At 42.1% G+C, this 21,354-nt stretch overlaps 1 protein-coding gene across 4 annotated transcripts in view; it reads right to left on the bottom strand.

The window, feature by feature from the left end:
- LOC126543093 (LIM domain-binding protein 2-like) overlaps window positions 1–21,354 on the bottom strand; it is a 331,870-nt gene that overhangs the window by 32,095 nt on the left and 278,421 nt on the right. For 2 of the 4 annotated variants that reach the window (XM_050190234.3, XM_050190232.3), the window contains exons 4-8: window positions 18,795–18,870; window positions 18,344–18,446; window positions 15,863–16,035; window positions 3,204–3,269; window positions 2,470–2,604 (exon numbers count right to left, since the gene is read on the bottom strand). In XM_050190234.3, coding sequence (XP_050046191.1) covers window positions 2,470–2,604; window positions 3,204–3,269; window positions 15,863–16,035; window positions 18,344–18,446; window positions 18,795–18,870 — 553 coding nt within the window. The remainder of the gene's footprint in view (window positions 1–2,469; window positions 2,605–3,203; window positions 3,270–15,862; window positions 16,036–18,343; window positions 18,447–18,794; window positions 18,871–21,354) is intronic. The other 2 variants (XM_050190233.3, XM_050190235.3) reach the window with 1 other exon arrangement.

Raw genomic sequence — 21,354 nt, 5'->3', positions numbered from 1 at the left:
GAGTGGTTGTGTGCCCTTCAAAAAAGCAAAACGTGTGACAAACTTCCACTAATCTTCATCTTATTGCGAACCAGAGGCAATTAGTTTTCACGAGTGTCAAAAAAACAGAAACACATGCAGGGCGGCATCCTTCATAAGCGCACCCCTGTGAGCACTAAACAAGCGAGAAACAAGCGGTGGCCCTTTAAACGATTAGTAACGAGATAGCCACCAGTTTTGCAAGTGCAAGAAGCCGAAACCGTCTACGGAACAAAACCCAAACCGCCGCCCACCTGCGCGCACGCCAATGTACGAGTGGTAGTATATAGACCCGCGGGAGCAAACCATGCACCAAAAACCGAGAGAGGGATGTGCGCAAAAAAAATTCCCTGTATTCCCACATAGTGGCAGCACATGACAGAAAATAACAAGTTAGGAAATTGGCGCGCTTTTTAAATGTACGGATGGCGCCGTAAATATACAGCATCGACCATTTTTGGACTTGTTCGCGCCGCCATATGTTTACGTCATTGACCCTCAAAGGGTTAACTAATTCTTTCTTTTTGTAGCTCTTCAAGCTACAGCATTTGTCGCACTGATGTGAGAAGCCTTGCACTAGCAATGGGTACTGCACAAAGTGTCAGGTAAGCAAAACATTCCTACTATTTTAGGGGTACCCTCACTAGCCAAACAAATCAGTAAGAGATTATTACACTGGGTTTGTTTACTAATACTGCAACTATCAATGATGATGTAGATGTACACATGTGCACGCTGTTGTAGTCTGGATGTGAAGTCAGCTACACATTCCACTGACAGTTGGAAAGCATAACAGCGCTGTAATTCACACAGAAAACAGCCATATATTTATCACAGTAAACCATAGTGTAACCAATTAGTGTCTAGTCATGTCTTGAAAGTTCTCTGACAGTTCTGCTTGTGGCAGTCACTACACTTGTTTGTATGCCAAGCTTTTTACAACCAGTATGAGTCTGTAGCATTGTCACCATGACACACCTGATCTGACGCTGATACCACAACTGTTAGCAGGTATTGAAACAACAATAAGCAGGCTTTCGCATTGACACATATGTCACAGAACACAGAAGGAACACGTCCCACTAGCGGAGTATTTGCACGCTGCCCAGAAATGACTGATGAAGTGATGCCTGTGATCTGGCCATTTAGTTATGTGCTTTCAGTTCCCAGCATGAAAGCTCCATGAACACAGTTAATAAGCAGCATAAGCGGCATGGTGAAAAGGCCAAATGGCCTCCTAAAAGCAAGGAATCATGTTCTTAAAGAGAATTTTGGTTATACGCTGGAAGTTCTTATGTACCCTCTAGGGAGCATTCTACCGCAAGAATTTTTCGAATTGGTTCATTCATAGCCGAGACAGAAATATATCAGTGCCGTGAACTCATGATTTCAGGAGGCGAGCGTCACTGCCAACACAACACTCTCTCCACTTGCACCCGTCTAGCCTCCGCAAGCGAAATTCTTCCCCTGCGTTCTCCCATACCAAAGCTGGAGAATTGCGTGACGCACACGAAATGAGCACCGCCTTTTTTTTTTCTTTCTTTTCCTCTGTGTGGCGCACTTTCACTGACAGTCTCTCATACGAGCTGTTGGGTTTGTCTCGTTTCGCGCAGTGCAGGATTTTGTGCGCCATGCACGAGAACAACTGACTAGCGGTATAAGTCAGTGCCACGCGAACACTGAGGCAGATTCAAGCGGATCACAGAGCATGGTCGCGTGCTGGAACATGGTAGAAAATGACATAGTTTCGCTCTCTGCATGTGCGACTGCATGACATGGGAACAAGCAGACGAAACGGAAGTGCATCTCTCTTGCTATGGTATGGAGTACAACAAAGACACGCAGACATTCAGTTTGTAGGTCATATTATCTTCAAACTTTAATTTGTCTAATGAAGCAACAGGTCAAACAAATAACTCCTGTTGCTTTCAATAATCCTTACAGTCGTGTGCCACTAAGAGCGATGTCACATCACTGCCATGTACGTAGGCGCACTTGTGCGATATACGGCGACTCTGGCTGGGAGCACGGTGCCCGCGAGGAGAAGTGTAAATGGCATCTGGGGTGAAATTTAAGCTCTTTCCGTGGCACGCAGGGATGCAATACATAGCAGAAACTATCGTTAGCACGCTTGTATGCACTGCGCTTGTCAGCTCAAAATGGCCAGACCTGGTGAAGGACCTTTAAGAGACCATACTGACAATATAACAGCAGTGCATGATCGCTAGTCCCCAGCCATCCTACTCACTCCAGTGGCACATCCTTCTGAAGGCATTATACTTCTACATAATTATTTCCACAAACAGTGTTACTGATAGTCTAGGAAGGCAAATAAAATTATGTGCCTCCCAAACAGTCTTTGACTGTACTGTCATAAAATAAGTTAATTATACGGCCCCATCTCTGGAATGCTATACTATATATTTAGAATAAAAAGTTTGAGCAACGTACCGCATATCTCACCTGGATGGCAATTAGACTTCGTGGAACCAGCTCTCTATGTGTGCGTGTTGCAAAGTGCCAAGACTTGATGCGCATCAGATCGTCAAAAGTGAACTCAAGGATGAGGCGGCCCTCTGTGCAAACCTACATGAAAGGCAGAGCCAGAATAGCAGCTTTGAAAAAAATGTGAATTCACCACTACACAAACAAACACCCAAAACAGAGCACTATAATGTCAATAGTTAGATGTGAGGAAAAAAAAGAAAAAGATACCGGAACACAGCACAGCTTCGCAAAAAAAAAAAAAAAAAAAAAAAGCACACAGGTCACGCATGAAACATACAGGCACTCAGAGTTGAAGTTTTCAGAATGCAGTGGCCAAGAGATATCTGAATTACTTCACAGCCTGCTCAATGAGTTGAGAATCGAACAGAATCTCCACTTGTGCAAGTAACAGATCCAGTGACCCTTTGACATCCAGTCTGCATGCTCAGGCTTTGAAAGAAATAAAATTAGTCTCAACTTCATTCTAAAAACTTCAGTGAGCAGTTGCAGTCTATAGCATTTACTATAATCTAAAATGAATGTTCCAAAACAGATTATTCTTCTAAAATATGTATATGGTTGATCCAATAAGAAATAAGGTAATTTTTTAATGTGCGTTATTATAGTGCATGCATTGGCTGGAGAGCTCAGTAAAAGCACTCACACAATCTGAACATATATTTTATGGTATCACTTACAATGACAGCATTGTCTTTGGCAAGTTGCTCCTTTAGGGGATCTGTTGGGTACTGCCCACCAAGGCCCTAAAACAAAAATAAAAATGAAAGAAAGTGGAAGAAACTTGCAATAAACTAAAACAAAATTTATGAGGATGTTCTGGCGGGCTAGTTGGTTCATAGCTTTAGACGTTTCTTATAACTGCGCTCGTGGTGTGGTGTACGTTTCTTTCTTGTGTCCTTGTTTTTTCGCACAGTTATAAGAAATGTCTAAAATTTGTAAGTCAGGTAATGAATATCCAGCAACCAGAGGGAAAATCAGGCTAACGAAAACAGACACACTTTAGCTAGCAATACTCAGAGGAATCCCTCATTCTAGAACCCTAGTGCTTTCTATCCCCCCTGTCTCTGCTGCAGTGCAGCAAATCCTGGTCAACTTTAGCCAAGCTGTATGCAAATACTTTGACAAAGTTTTGCTCCCCTTTGCTTCCTCCAAAGGGGCGGGAAGCAGTCTGCAAAGGCCCGCCCTTTAATCAATACCAAGGAGGGGACAGAGAGTGAACCGAGAAGCCAAAACAAGTGGAGCAGTTGCCGTGGCAACGGGATCAATACAGTCAGCTCGCCATGGCAACCCAATCAATTAAGGGTAGGCCTCCTCTCCCATATCCTCAGTCGGAGCAGGCTCTTCTTCACCTGACCCCCACCTGAGCAACAGGTCATACTACTGAAACTCCCTCCTTGCTCCCACATTACAGAAAATACTGCACTGGCTTAAGCACATCCTCACAGGCAGTAAACTAGCTTTACCAATGAAGTACATTACACAAACTCCCCCCACCCCCGTACTTAATGAATGTAGGCACAGAAGATGAACCGCATTACACTGAAGTATGCATAGAATGTTTGGCCATACAAATTTAAAATACAGGATGATAATCATTGGTGGAGTTTATCATCCCAGAGCAGCACCTGGGCTGTTAGAGCTACTACAGCAGAGGGCAGGGATTAACTGGAACCGCCACAGGTTCTAAAAGTTCACCGAAATAGCATCACATGGGCAATTCTGCATTCCAACCCAATTAGAATTCAGCACCAATGGCTAGGAATTGAACCTGTAACTTGATGCTCAGCTGAAGAGCATCACAGCTGTCAATCCAAGGTGGCAGGTGCAGGACAATAAGGGAATGATTTTCAGCAAGGCTTGGCTGAAGTTGACAGCAAAAAGAAATAATACATATTACAGGCAGCTTGACGATAGCACTCATACACTTATTCCCACTTTCTGCAAATCTTGGTTCAGATGCTAGGCCACATTAAATTTGGACACGTGAGAAAGCAACATTAATCATTAATTTCTCAATTGATTTAGCGAACACAAAACTACACAAAAGATATATATATATATATGTAGAAACACGACATGCAATGGCACTGTGCATATTGGAGACTACTGGCAGCAATACAGGATGGTTTGAATAAAGCACAGTTCAAAGAGCGCACATGCATAGTTATGTTGGTCAGGTGTGACTGTCCTATATTTCATAGAGTGCCCACATATTTTGCCAGAAGGTCCCTTGCACTCTCATGCTCGCAGCCCTGCCATCACAGCACTCTTGAAGTGTGTGCAGTCCTTTGAGGTAGAAAGTCCTGAGGAATGTAGAGGTTTGCCCTTGTTGATAAGGCACATTAAAGTAAATTCAAGCTCAAAAGACAACGCAGATGAAACAAGTGGACACAAACAAACCACTTGCTTTGTTGGTTTCGCCTGTTGTGCTTGAATGCTCTTCAATAGCTCTGAAGAAGCTGGCAATGCCGGCACACAAAAGCACACGTGATCAGTGCAGATGAGAGTGGAGCCTCGCCAAATAATAATAATAATAATAATAATAATAATAATAATAATAATAATAATAATAATATTAATAAAGCATTACTGGGCGACATTCCTTTCAAATACAGGCTCATACTTCCTGAAATTCTAAAAAGATTAATAAGCTTGCAGCAGGATAGCAGTAAAGATCATTAGGCAGAGCACCAAAAGCGAGTGAAAAATATTTTTGAAAAATCCTCGGAGGGGAAGAACAATGTTTAGTATGGTTGCAATCATGTGTATGGCCATGTCCTTTAAATAAGAAGAATCTCCATTGGCATATTTTTTGCAATATGCAGACTTTGGTGCACTAACACAAACTTCAGAAGCAAAAGATGAGCTATGAACTTTAGTACCATTAGGGAAACCATCATGAACAACTAACAAATGTAGATATAAAGATCAAACAAGCTTCCCAATTTACAGATGTGTTTCCAACGAAATAATGTGCATAAGCTTGGCTCAGTAAGAAATGTTAGCATATGAACTATTCAACAATAACTAGTAAAAAAGCAATGTTGAGTGTAATTTCAGTTTCTAAATGAAAACTAATGTAAAAGCAGGTTAACTGACCAAGCATAATTCAACATTTCTTGGCACATTACCACTTTTAATAACTAAAAAAGTGAGAGCCTGTTCACGAGATAAAGAAAAAATAACCTTGTTCCAATTCATAGGTTCTGCATTTCCAGCTGAACAGTAGATGCACTTGAACACCTAACAGCAAAACCATCTGCCCAACAGAATTATAATAAAAAGAAAACTGAGCCAAGTTTATTTTCTCCCTTATATACAGCAGCCTTTTGAATGAGATTGTGCACCATAATATGCTAAAAACTATTAATTTACTCTTTAATGTAGTCATATGTGTAAGCATGGTACAAGTTTTCCCATATTTTACTAGTTTGGTACAGCACCCGTGTTGTTCTGTGTTATTTGGCTGCCGTTCTTTATAAGTGTTTGCCTCATCCCATGTTCCCAAGCATTCACCCTACACATCCGAGCAGCAAGCACACTGTGATTATACCATTAAACATAGTATCCAGTCTTTTAACATTATAGTATGCCTATAAATAATGGCAATCTGATACAGGTCAAACCATTCTCCCCTTACTACAATCTGAAACACATCGTTGACATTAGGTGCAGACCCTTGATTGAAGGGGCACATATTTTAATTGGATGGTATCACTCCCCATATTCTAGTAGAACATAACTAGTTTCACCCATATTGGGCATGATGGCCACCAATGGAAGTGCCAGCGCAGCAATTGTTCTTGCGTCGAAAGTAGGATCACGTGACATCACGAAAGTGTGATCACGTGGCAGAGCGCATGGGGCTATTTCATACCGCAATTTAGGATATATATTTTATTTTGATTACCCATTAATTTGTACCTTGTCATTCAATAGAATTGACTACTGTATTAGAACAAAAACAAAGTTTCAGGGGGTCTTCTAGATATCTTTAATAGGCTTATCATTGCAGAAAATATCCAGCCAATGCCAAGATTTGTTTTTGCTCTGCCTGATTTTTCATTCAGAATGCAGTGACACCTGGTCTAAGCAAAACTAAACTGGACAGAATTTTTTTAGACAGCCTGAATGGGTTAAAGACCCCTCCTTGGTATTTTTTTATCACTAAGTTAACTTGCTTCTAAACATTGTCAGCATTCAAGATGCGGCCAGATTACAGTTGGTGACAGCGACTGATCGAGATTTTTAAAAAAATTTATTTGAAGTGTTTCTTTTTTATCATAAATAAAGATGGCCTTGACCACTACACGATACAAAAAAGCACTAAAGCTATGTCAAATTTATCATACAAAACAAAACTATGACAGCAGCCTCACATTTCTTATTTTTTTTTGGGAACGTTGGCTGTGATAAAACAGGAGGAAAATTACAAGTTTCACTGTAAGTTATGATGCACTGGGGCACATACAAATGAAATAAAACTAGATGACACAATAGACTTCTTATACAAGAAATTAATAAGCGGGCGTGCTGGTAAAACCCAAGAATGCCACTAGAGAGATTTATTCACCAACGATGTTGCTGGTAGGTTACGTGAGGAAGATACTTGCAGCGTAAAGCTATGTACCGATTAGACCTGCATTTCATGGCATGCAAGATGGCAAAAGACAATATGATTGAACCGAACGATGCGATCCAGGCACGTGCGCACATTGTCCAAGAGAAAGTAAAATAATAAAATGTACAAGTAAACCATGAACATCTATGGCAACATCCCTGAACAAGTCCAAACCAATTAAACGCCATTGGTTTACGAGATACGTTGCTGTTCCACGCGAATGACTGGCTGAATTAGTCAAACATATCTAGTTTCTAGTATCTGATTGCTTCATACTTGCGAGTGGAAATTGTTATTTCTACATGTATATTCGCGTTGTAATATTTGTCACAGTGTTTAACAACCGTTGAGCTTCTGCAGAAGCTGCCCTGCTTTCTATTTATGTGATAGTATGTAAAGCAATATCTGGCCTGAATTGACACAGAGAAAGACCTGATATCATGATACAGTGTAAAAAACCTTATAATCAAAACGAAGAACAAGCGTTGTTACGTAAAACAAACAACTTTTGTTTTACATGTATTGTTTCTGGCGTTACTCTCTTGCGTGGTTTGATTGCATACTTTTGTATTTTACATGAAGCCCCTCCTTCTTGAGCCAAATCATTGGCTTACAGTATTTCCAATAAATAAATAAATAAACAAAAAACAAACGAAATTCCACAGTAGTACAACAAAAAATGAAGCACTGACAGCACTGCAGCAGACACAACGGCATGCTATCCAACTTTACAGGTAATCCAGGCACTGCCGGCAGATGGCGCCATGGTATGTCCGTGCACCCAATAGTGGTAAGCGATTATTAAACTACCCCCACATGACATTAATGACTATTGCGATACAACCACACTTTTTCTTACAGTTTCATTCAGAATTATAAGCATATGTAATGCGGAACTTCATTAATTTGAACTACAAGGGTATAAAACTAAACTAAATTATCGGGTTTTACATGCCAAAACCACTTTCTGATTATGAGGCACGCCGTAGTGGAGGACTCCGGAAATTTCGACCACCTGGGTATATTTAATGTGCACCTAAATCTAAGTACACGGGTGTTTTCGCATTTCACCCCCATCGAAATCCGGCCGCCGTAGCCGGGATTCAATCCCGCGACCTCGTGCTCAGCAGCCCAACACCATAGCCACTGAGCAAAAACGGCGGGTACTACAAGGGTTTGAACAACAGGGTATGAACAAGAGAGAGCAGTTTTGAATATTGCACTTGGCAATGTTTTCGGTACAGTGCACAATGCGGTCACTGACCAATAATTTGCAGAATTTGAAGATTGGGCAAGGTGGTGTGGCATACTTGCTAGTGAAAAGCACATTGAACCGCTTAACACAAAAGAAGAGGTACCTCTGAAGAAGAGGAACATACACACTGTGTGTATGTGTGTTCCTCTTATTTCATGTTAAGTGATTCAATACACTTTACACTAGAAATAAATTGCAATCAATGAGAATCATCTAAACGCTCAACTAAATGGACTCCAAAATATTGAATTCGCTATAAAATCTCTTTATTCCACAAGCGGCCAAAAAGGCCGGTCAGAATGTTATGGCACTCATGCACATGTGCTTGCATACGACCTGGTACGTCTGTACTTTGATCGTTCTACGATCTCCAAATCCACCAAATCTCCATCTCCTGCAACCTAATCAGAGGCCAAACACACTCCAATAGCCATATGATTATGGATTTCTTAGTGTCTGGCAGTTTCCTCACATAATTGCCACCTTCTTCAACAAGGACATCGAGGGTAAAGTTGACATTGTTTGAAACTGACTGATGATTTGATTTAATAAAAATTTGTTATAGCAGTCAAAGAACTCGCCCTAGACCGTGTTGCAGTTAAACACTCAAATGAACAAACCTGGACGCGCGGAATACATGTGACAAATCACAAGTGCAGTTCTTCACAACTGGGTGGCATGAATTGGCTTGTGCCATGGTTCAGGCACAGTCGCCTATGGCTGTATCGGCTAAGCGACTAGGCAGACTGTTACTTTCGGTTTCAAAGAGGCACCAGCGAAATATCAAAATATCACTTTTCTGTTCGGCTCAGTCAACTCAGTGGCCAAATTGGCACGTGGCCGTCCAGGCGGGGCAGGACAGAGTCTCAAACTGTGCATGGTAAGGGGTCTGAAATTTCCTCGAAGCTATCCGAATTGATCAGCAACTATACAGTATCACCAAGGCCTAGTGCCTTACCTTGAAGTTTTAAGAAAGTCCCGTCTCAAAAATTATGGATCGCTGAGCAAGTGCAGCAAATTCGAGCGGGGAATGCAATGGGAAAGATAAAAGCACTGGTGTGCCCCATGCACTATGTGTCTATCTGATGATGCCACAGCATTTAGTGCTGATCATTCATTGCTGATGTGGAACACCTTAAAAGCCCAATTCTTTACTGTATCATTAATTGGCTTGTCCATTCAAGCGCGGAATACATCGACACTATGATAAAACACTGCTTGTAGTGTACTTCACACCACTTCCGTGATGAGGCCGCACTGTGGGCCTAACATATAACGCAAAGCTAAAAAACTAAATTTCCATGGTACGGACTATTATGGCCTTTGGCTCAGGTTTGTCTGTGAAGTGGTCTATGAGAGCAAGAAATTTTGTTCAAAATAACTGTTGCGTGGTTCTAGAAGTTCAAATTTGTGGGAGTTTTTCCCTATTTATATACATGTGACTCTGCTGGCACCAACCTATCAGTTCAAGTTTTCCATCAACTCGAATGAACAGATTTCTAATTACTGGGACTTCACTGTACAATGTAAACGTTGGCTTTTCTGGCACATTAGCGCTGCCAACTGTATGTAAAAAAAAACAAGCTTTGAGAGCACATAGGAAAAAGAGAGCAAGAAAAAAAGATCAAAATCAAGACATCATTTTGGTCATGCAATATGTTTGATATGTAATGCACAAGGACACAGATATATCAACGAATTTCCAGCAGAAATGGAAACTAAAGGCAATAATGAGAACAACTTGGTCAGAGCTGTGCTCACCTTTGCCATGGGAAATTAAAACACTTAAATGCACATAGCACAGGCTGATGTATCATGTAGCAATATTTCCGTAACTGCTTTTGGAACTGAGCCCTACTGAGGTGCTTGTAGCTATAGCAAACCACAGCCATTTGCTTCTCTACATGAGGCTAGGTTCTTCCACTACCACCATTACATACAAGTCTGTAAAAGCAAACCCTGCAGCCAAAATTCGAAGACCAAGACAGCCCATACAAATTATCTGCAATATATTTGAGGCCATACATTGCCTCTGAACAAACACACACGTAAAAGAAGCAACTAATAAGCAATGCAATGACAAGAAAACTGCAAATGTAAATGCCTCCTGGTGCTATTACATACACAAGATAAAATGCTGCTGGTGCCTAGTTTACAGTCCCTTATTAGACTAGATCCCCACTGTAAAGGAGTAAAACATTTGATGAAACCACCCTTTTAACCAAAATTAAGCAACGTAAAATATTCAACACGACAAACCCTTCTAGAGCGCTTGGAAAGCAGCAAATAGATATAAAACGGTCTGGGAAGAAAATTTTCAAATAAAAGCTTTTTAAAAGTTTACAGGAGCACAGTTACGAACACTTTTAGCATAACCATTGAAAATGGGCAACACATTGTGGGAGGCTAAGATGACAAAGTTAAGACAATAGATTCATCAAACGCTGCTGCTCCAGAGAGCCAACCGTTTTTAGAATGTAAAGCCAATGAAGGCAGCAACGGAACGTTTTTATTAAAGAGCAATCTATAGTGACACTACTCTCATGGTAATGTTCACAGAAATTTTCACCTAAAATATTAGAATTCTGGCATTTCAATAGGCACAAACTGTTTATCAGTATTTATGACTCAGAAGATTACTAGTGATTCAATTCAAGATGACTGGCTAAATCTTCGTTCCGTAACCTAATCCTGCATCAGTCACATGAATTAGAAGTGCTGCAGACTAGACAAAACACAGGGAGGCCACCTTGTGAGTGTAGAGTCTGGAACACTTCAATTTACAGAAAACAAACCCAGAAACAGAAGATTCTATACACGAGAAGAAAGGGAAACAAGGGGCTCGATATTTATTAATCATAAGAAGCCAACAAACAAAGCCACCAAAAGGACAACATAGGGGAAATTACTTTTACTTACTAACTGAATTAAAGAAATATTAAATTAATGGAAATGAAAGTGGATGAAAAAACAACTGGCTGCAGGTGGGATACGAACACACGTCTTCGCATTACGTGTGCGATGCTCTTACCAAATGAGCTACCACGGCACCGTTTTCTAGTCCACTTTCTGGGGTGTTTGTATTTTACTACTAGAACTAGCCCTGGGAGTGTTAGCCAGCACCACCACTCACAAACCTAGACCGCCGTCTAGGTTTGCGATTACCCGCCGCGGTTGCTTAGTGGCTATGGTGTTGGCCTGCTAAGCACGAGGTCGCAGGATTGAATCCCGGCTACGGCGGCCGCATTTTGACAGGGGTGAAATGCCAAAACATCCGTGTACTTAGGTGCACGTTAAAGAATCCCAAGTGGTCCAAATTTCCAGAGTCCCCTACTACGGTGTGCCTCATAATCAGATGGTGGTTTTGGCATGTAAAACACCATAATTTCATTTTTTTTCAGGTCTGTGAGTGGTGGCACTGGCTAACACTCTCAGGGTTAGATCCAGTAGCAAAAACATAAATACCCCAGAAAGTGGACTGGAAAACGGCGCCGCGGTAGCTAAACTGGTAAGAGCATCGCATGCGTAATGCAAAGACGTGGGTTCGTATCGCACCTACAGCCAGTTGTTTTTTCATCCACTTTCATTTTCATTATCATTTCTTTAATTCAATTAGTAAGTACAAGTAATTTCCCATATGTTGTCCTCGGTGTCTTTGTTTGTTGGCGTCTTATGATAAGATGCTATACAGCAGATTTTATATTGTGACATACTCCATGTATGTCTGAAGAACATGAAAACAAAGTAAAGGCATATATTTTTTTCTAGACCTATACTGTACTAGACAAAACCCCAACAACGCAGAGACACTGTAGCAACCCCTATATAGCAACCTCTATAGCCACATGGCAGAATAGATGACTTTCAAGTTTAGCTATAAAACATATCTGCATGACCATCAAGTTGTGTATCAATGTTTTACCATGCTAAGGATAGTATTGCAGCCACATAATGTAACAACAGCTAATTATTTGCACAGCTATTGAATCAAATCTTGTACTTAACATTTCAAAGTGCAGTTCTTTAGTTCACTAGTAAAAAGCGACGATGTGAATATGCAAGTGAAATCGATCATTTATAGATACAATATGTTCGGTAACGTGTTTAAGTGCATAAATGATTTGCTCCTCCCATTGATAGGCCAGAATTATCAATGTGAGGAAAGAGTTACGTGGGCATACATTTGATCTTTGAGATCTATAGGGTACATAAGTTAATGGAAATTAATGAAGAACAGGCTATATAAAAACAATTATGCTCAATTAAAGAAAGTAAGAGGCCCCAGATCTCGAACTACATTGAATAACCACCAGCAAGACAGGAATAATTAAAAACAAATTTAACATGATGCCCACATCTAAGCAACACATTATTTACCACTAGAACATGAATTTACTACTTGGCTAGGCAAAATAAACAGTCACTTTGCTGCAACATCACATCTCACTACCAAATGAACACAAGCCCATGACATACTCTGTGCACAATAAATGCAAAGCATTAAGGCTACAACAGCTGCATACCTTCCTGCATCAGTTCTTTATGTTTTTTTTTTTCACAGGGCACATGCCCTGCAGCAAAGAACAGCAACGACATCGCTTTGAACAAAGTTTTAGCTGCAATACTTGTACTACATGTATTAGTACATAGTCACATATTCAAGAGCACTGCGTACTCGAATCACATCACATGCTTCTACATACAAGCCTCTACTCAAGCATCTTTGTTCTTCCTTGCACTGGCAGCCCAGGAAGGATTCAATGGTTTACACACACTCACAGGGTCAGCTTCTCTCTGTCGTTTTAGCTAAAGCACCTAGCAAAGGGACCATTCTTTATTTCTTTAGGAGAAGCCACCAAATATCTGCACCATGCTCTAGGCCAATGTAGTAAGCCATGTAAGTGCTGCAGAAAGTTTGCAACTTATCCCAATACCGGTTATTATGGCCATAGTAAATCTGGGTGCTTCTGTGAAATATGCTGCAAGAGGACATGTTGTTGGGCTAGTCGGCCAGACAGAACATTACTTCTGTTTCAGGGCCTAAAAGATTAGAGCCACATTTGCAATTCATTTTCTTTTATTATACTCTTGTTAGCATGATAGGTATCCCACTGTGTATATTAATACAGTAGATGTGGTATATAGTGGGCAAAATATCAAACCACCTGCCGTGGTGGCACAGTGGCTTTGGCATTATGTTGCCATGCCCGAGGGCACAGGATCAAATACCAGCTGCCGCAGCCCCATTTCAATGAGGGGCCAAATACAAGAACACCCGTGTACTGTGCATTGGGAGCATGTTAAAGAATCCCAGGTGGTCAAAATTAATCCGGAGTCCTCCACCATATCGTGCTTCATAATCATATCCTGGTTATGACCCATAAAACCCCATAATCTTAATTAAAATATCAAATCATATCAATAATTCAGCCAGTCAGCCGATCCCATGAATTCAAAGAAATTTACTCAGAACAGACTTCCAAGCAGAAAAGTAAACCATTCTACCCCTTAAGTTCAAAAGTCGCTTTAACAATGGTGACAAGGTAGAAAACACAACTAAGGATTGCATTTTTCAGGTCTCAGCTTGTACCTGGAAAAGAAGGCTAGATCACTAATGAGCATTCTGTTTTGCATTTAAATAATGTGACCGTCAGCCAGTTTGAAATCTTCATGCCCCGTTAATGCAGGAGCCCTGCATACTGGTCATTAAGCCTCTGCACCATTCGCAATCACCTGCTCAACTATCACAATTGCACATTTTGACAAAAAGAGTACTAATCAAACTATAAAACTGCCATGAGATGTTTCATATGTGAAAATAACCAACACAGGCAGTGATGAGTGCAAAAGCCAATCTTAGCCAGTAAAAAAGAGGGTTCTAAGTGGACGCTGGGCTGCTATTGCCTATTGCTATGAGAACCCTTGATAAGCTGTTTATGTCACTTGGGGCCATGTCTTGCAATAATTAATTCCATTTTCTACGTTTTTTGCAATTGGCCCACATGCTGCCACTTTTGCCGACATCAGCCACTCTGCACAAAAGATGGTAATGAAGAAATGAAATTAATTCGCACAAAATAAGTCCCTTGGTGTATGCATCCGTGGCACTGAGATGCAGCTTTTGCTTGCTTTTTAAGTGGCATTGTCTTAACCCCAAATGGTAAAATGGCATATCTTGCTGTTTCACCTCCGCCATTGAAAACTAGCCTATTTAACACCGCTAATACTGATAGAATCACCAGGATACTGTGCTGCAAAAGCACCATGCCTGCATCTATTATGTGTATAATGTTTAAGCAACTACTTGGTGTCATACAATCACTCTATATGCATTCACATCATAAGACATTGTTAGAACAATGTGATGCTTGTATATGCTACTGAAGAAAGCAAAATTGCATGCAAGACCAGTCTGTTAGCAACTAAAAGTGGACATCCACAAGTCATTCATATTGCTTTCACTGGAATTTTGCATCAGTGAAATACTAGGCACCAAAGAACTGCACTGCACAGAATTCCAGCACCACGCTGCAGCAAAGTGAGACTGCAAAAGTTCACCTCTGTAGGAAGTGTACTTGACTCTTCAGAGGAATTGAGTACATGACACACCGAAGAAGTTAAAAGAGAAGCTCAGGAACTGTAACATCAAGACGCTGCAAATATAGGGCTTCAACTAGTTACACTACCTTCTTTCACAGTTCCTCAACCAGTCAACTGATACCCCTGCTACCATGCTGTACATAACCAATCTAGTAATGTGTGTACCGTTCTTGAGCAATGCTAAATGAAACAAGTGGGCTAGTAAGAGCGCTATAAGGGTAAGAGGTGCAGCATTTCCTTGGCCAATGGCAGCCTCAGCACAGAGGCTGATTGAATTATGGGTGGCCATTTGCTGAGGTCATCTCTACTAAATGACATTATTTGGGCAAAATGAGTTGCTAATTTCATTTTCTCGGATCTGTGGAATCCCACAACAGAAAGTAAAGCAAAACAAAAAAAATGAAAGTGCCCAGATTTCTCTTAAAGCACAGCTGCACATGAAACTGCACACTGTGAATGCTAGCAGCCCAACTGGGCAGCACTGTTTTCAGATAAGGCCCCACAGCAACTCCGCAAATGTCAGATGGTGCTGCTAGCCAAAAGTATTCACAATAGCTCCTCAGATGTAGTAGCTGCTAGGGCTTAGCAAAATTGCAAATTCCATAGCATTCATAACATCCTGCAAGCAATACAGAACAAACATGTAAATAGTGAAAAATGTGGTTCCCCAGAAGGCTGCTGTGTACAAATACAGACTACAATAATACACTACAATATATTAATTACAGCTAATAGGTAACATGCTGCTTACAAAAAAGAAAAGTGTAATTCACCACATCCAAGCAGCATGTAGACTGTTATCGAAGACACAAAACTCTCCCCACTGCCCTCCTATAATTGTGTTTACCATGGACGCTCACCTTGCTATAAGGAGACTTCCCATGGTGTGTTACCATGGTGCACTGGTCACAGTCCAGTGTGATAGTGGTGTTGTGAAATGACTCTTTGGGGTGTTTCAGGTTAAAGTAAAGATCCGTGACGCCGCCCTCGAATATGCTCCGGAAGTACCGTGGAATAAGGGTCCGTCCAATGGCTGTGATGGGTAACAAAACGTGTGAACAAAACATGTTATGAGGTAACAAACATGGCAATAAGAATGTAACTTCTTTCTTTTAGCCATAAGGAATCTGACCGCATTTGATAGGGTATGCCTAAATACATAAAATGAGTTCTGCAGTAACATACTCATGGACTGTGACATGAACAACATCAAGTGTACATGCCAGCATTCGTACAAAAGAAGCTCACCCACATCTATAGCTGCTCTATGGGCCATTGTGAACAGTTCAATAGCGGTTCAACACTTGGAAGAATGAAGAAAAAAGTGGGTTTCTGAGTGCCATGCACTACAGTTGATATTTGGCTGCTGTGTCACCTAAAGCTGCACAAGCCAAATACTCATTCTATATTCTCCTTCTCAAAGCAGAACTTCTGGCTTATTGACTTATTGACCAACTACAAAGCACTTTATGTACCTTCAACATGCCTGCATTTCAAGGTTACTTTACAATGTAACACTCACAGAAGTGATATTTTTTTCCCAACCAGTGCATTACAATGTCCAACATGCCTCCCAGGCCATTGGTGAAAGAAAAAAAAAAAAAAAACCCAAGCTGCATAGCTACAAAGGGGAGTGAAATCTCTCCCAAGGTTACCGAAACAAGCTGCTAAGTAATTCACAAGGTCAAATGAGCAATGACCACAGAAACATTTAAGAAGTGGCATGCAAGTAAAATACAAACAACCCATGCTTTCTGAATAAAATATGCACAAACATCAAAGATTCGAATAAGAATTAAATATTTCCCATATTCAATTCGTATTCAAGAATTTGGTAAGAAGCTATTAAACATTACCTTGTGAGCAAGCATAGTAATCAACTATGGTTAAAGACATTTTACATGGGTAAAGAAGTGTTAGCAGCGTTACTGGTCACCTCAAATGCTTGCCACATCAGCCAGCATAAACAACTGTTCACTACTACTCCAAGTAAATGGCTACACTTTGGCTTCAGGATACATTGTTTACAGGAAGCAATCATAATGCATCCCACAATACCTATCAATGACCTAAACAAAGAAGCATTGTTTCGGGTAGCCTGTGCATTAATTACGAACTTCGATGAAGTGATGTCTTGCTCCCTCAGGGAGCTCACCAGATTCCCAATGTAATACACAGCTTCATTCTAAGTTAGTATTTACATCGATTTTTTAAATCTCGTATTAGTATGTGAACAAGACTTTATATGCACCAAGTCAAATGCACTTTCTCTGCTCCGTCATTACCACAATTATTGCCATGCAAGCTATTCGTACACCTCCATTCCGAATCCTTGAAACAGTAATTAGCCAAAGCAGCTGGCCAAATCACTGAAATACTGGACCACGAGCATTCATGCGGGTGAAATGAACATCATTAGAACTGGCGTCTTAACATTAACTGCTGATTCTGCACCGAAGGCACTGCTGTACCGAACATGGCCCCTTATAGGTTTTTTTTCCTTAAAACATTAATCAGCCCATGCTGGAATGAATGAAGAGTTCAAAGTGGCAAAGAACTGAGTAAGTTCATCGATTCACACTCTTCTTGAATGGTCATGCAATACAATTAAGTGCAAATGTTGTCATACAGCAGTGTTTTCAAATGTGGGACAAAAACATACTTTACCCTAGAAGCACGAGTGCAATGAAACTTGCAGAGAACTTGAACATCTGTTTTGATGTGATCATGCTTTTAATTAGTTCAAATGAAACCACTAGATGCAAAAATTTTTTACACAAAGCTGCACTAATCAATTCTGAAAATCATACCCCCCATACTTAATAAGACTGCATACAGCTAAGTTGATATGCTTCCAATACACAAGTGAAATATAAGTGCTTGCTTTGAATCCCAAAGCATCAAAGGGAATAAAAGTTACATAAATGATACGTACGATAGACACTTCATGTTGCTGTCCTGCACTCGTTAAAACATCAGCAGTGATGTTCAACACATTTAGTAGCCACTCCTATTTAGATTAACTGCTGTCCCTTCTCAAAATTTCAAATTACATCCTGAATACAAACCACTGGGCGCATTCCAATTGAATGCAGAGAGCCCGAAAGTTTGAGAAAGCTGTATGCACAGCATGTGCACGACGAAAAACGTTATTCCACGCAAATATTTCGCTATCGCATTCATATTCCTGGTCATCGCCACGGAGAAGGAAAAAAACTCCGCTGCACGAAGGGTGATACGATGACTTACGCAGCTACAAAGAGCAGCGTAAGTACCGCAATTTGACCAGCAAGATTAATAATGTTAAAATACTTTTTGGCCGCAAACATTAATTGACTTACTGTAACGCTTTGGCCCATCCTCCAAACAGAATGTGAGCGTCAAGGTGGCATCGTCCTCGAAGAACTCAGTCGCAAACGCGTCCCACCACAAGTTGTCGCTTTCCTGCACCAAAATAAGCACGGAGAAGAAAAGGATCCTGTGAATATGATATAATGGCTAAGGCGTAAAGTGCGTGGTAGGTATTGCGAAAAAAAGTCCACTTTTTCAAGCGATGCCTCGGAAATAAGCTCGGAGGCCCAATGCGACATAGCGCAAAACAAGTGTGCACGATCTACTTTGCATATAGAATCAGTTTCAACACATGCAAGTCATACCGGTCTTGTATGCAATGGTTAGGCACAACTTATTGTCGAAACTAATGTACTACAGATAATCATTAAATCGTGCAAAGGCGGAAACAAAAGCCGCCATTCCGCCCTTCTACAATGCTGAAATAAACAGTGCACTTACTTCCGTCCTTTGTTGCAACCGCTTGTTCATCTCGTAGATCCTGTAGTCCGGCTGGCCGAAGTACGGCGTGTGTCTTCTGAAATAGGACGAAAACGGCGATGAATAAAATGGGTCTGCCGGCGGACCGCCGGGCATGCTTTGTCCGAACATCGACTTCATTGGTGGGCTTGGCTGGTGGACAAGGATCAAACGCAGCACACTACACTAATGAAACCAAGTAACGTTCAAGAGTCCATGATTGTGCATCAGTTCCTAGGCCTTCTCTTATGGAGCACAGGTAAGCGCTGTTTTCTCGACGCAGCACGATCACCTGCGACGGACGGCATCTCAGTCAAGACGCGATGACGCGTCGAGGGAAAAAATACACGTGGCGAAGACGATCTCAGTAGCTGTAGTGAGGAACGCGGAAAATGTACTACCACTGCCGCTATGTGGTACGATGCTGTCCCGCTCAATCAACACGGGTATTCCAGCTGGCACGCACGCAGATCGCGAACGAGCAGACGTGAAACATGCCGCCTCCGTGTAGTCCGCTCGCCGGTTAGGCTTAGAGTCAACATCGTTTCATAAACACTGCGCCGCTACGACGACGAACACTCGTGTGTCCCACCACTTCCCTATTGGCTTGATGCGTCAACAGCGTGCACAAGTCAAAACGCCTTCTTCATGACCGCAGCAGGCCGCGGGCGCCCCGCAGCATCGAGGCAGCAGGCAAACGCGGCGCGGAGCGCCGCCACCGACTCTATCAACGGGCCTCCCCGCGAGCGTTGTCCAAGCGACGCGATGCTCGCCGGTTTGTGGAGCGTGCATTGTACTGGTACGGCGTGACCTTGCTCGGGTCCAGGGTCGTACCATTTTGGCCGGCGGGGGTGGCTCTCCGAAAGGGGAGCACCGCGCGCGCGCGAGCGCTCTCGACGCGCCGCCTGCGCCGCCGCTCGCGCCTGCTGCAGCGGTCGGCGTGCGTGAATCCCAGGGATCCCCGTTCGACCGCGCGCACGGGCGGCCGCGCTGTCGTGTGCGCCTCGTCGCTTCATCACTGTCAGCGCAGCGCCACGTTGAGACGGCCTAGTAATACATTTGAACACATGGTCAAACATCCAAACATTATGAACACATTGACGTCTTCTCATTGTTCCTTGGTCAGACCGTCAGATATTTCCAACGAAATAGGCAGCAGAATAAAACGTGTTTCTTTCGCTCACACACACAGCTCGCTGACGACCTAAAACACACGACGGATGATCCATTAAGATATGCTGTGAGTGGGAAGAAAACAAAAGAAATAAACTAACATTTCATACTGATCTTTTGCTTTATTGTGACATGTTACGGGAGGGGGCGGGGGGGGGGGGGGTATTCCACGGGGCCACATGAAATCGAGCATTTACAACACGGTTTCATACTACTAACATCGTATGAACTAGCATGAGATTCACTTCATTTAATATCAGCAAGGGTTATGCCGAAAATACGCGCATACAGGTTTATTTCTCAACGCCACCAGGCTCAGCTAAAGATTAAAGAACATCTGCATGGCTCCCTATTTTCAGGGGAGTGAATGTATTCCTCACTCTGTAGTCTTCGAAAGTTTAGTGCTGTGAAACATAAGGCATAGGCCAAGGGGAAGCCATGCGCCCTCCCCATGGCCTGCTAATAGGGAGGGGGCGCATGCAGACTACACACTCTTTAGTTCCTGTGATGCAATATGAAAAAAGAAAGAATATTGATGCGTATGCTTTCAGAGGGTCTTATTTGCATCGTTGGAATCGCAGCCTGAGAGCTGATACGTAGCCTGGAATTAAAAAAAAAATATTCTGGAGCCTTACGTGCCAAAACCAAGATATCATTATTTTGACCACCTACGTTTCTTTAATGTGCACCAAATGCACGGTACAAGGGCGTTTTCGCATTTCGCCCCTATTGAAATTCGATCCCGCACCCTCGGGTTCAGCAGCGCTAAGCCACAGCCACTGCGCCACCACGGCGTGTGCCTGGTATTTCGGGACGGGCTATGATAGCAGCCTCCCCAGCTCTAAAGCCTGGATATTATTTTTACCAGTAATGTCATAGGACGAATAAAATCGCAAGTAAGGCCTGATAAAGATACATTTCGTTTCACTGACACCTGATACGTTTTCGCCGAAGACGGCCTTTCAGGGAACGGTTGGAGAAAATTCTGATTTGGTGGGCGGTTTCAAAAAGATGAGTTTAAAAAGAAAGATATCGTTATGAAAGCGAGAGGTGTAAGGGAGAGCTGTTTAAATAAGGAAATCTGGATGCGAGAGAGAAAGAAAGAGTGTGTGTGTGTGGGGGGGGGCATTGCAACGTAGTTTGGCTTAGAGTCGCTGTGCAGGCTCCTTTTAGGCTAAAGGGAGCTTATACCTTAATTCTAGTTTGCCCCCCCCTCCCAATTAGGCGCCGCGCATGCCCATGCTGCAAAATATGTCTGCCACTCCTGGGGAGGTATTCTATAAGAGTGCACCTTGTGGACATATCCATTTCATCTGCTGAAGTTCTGAATGGCTGATCTGGGCTGCGCGTCCGCAGCAGCGAGGCGCCA

This window comes from Dermacentor andersoni, chromosome 1, assembly GCF_023375885.2.
Source record: "Dermacentor andersoni chromosome 1, qqDerAnde1_hic_scaffold, whole genome shotgun sequence".
Lineage (NCBI taxonomy): Eukaryota > Metazoa > Arthropoda > Arachnida > Ixodida > Ixodidae > Dermacentor > Dermacentor andersoni.
Note: the sequence above shows the minus strand (reverse complement) of the source record. Positions and strands in the feature narration are given on the sequence as shown.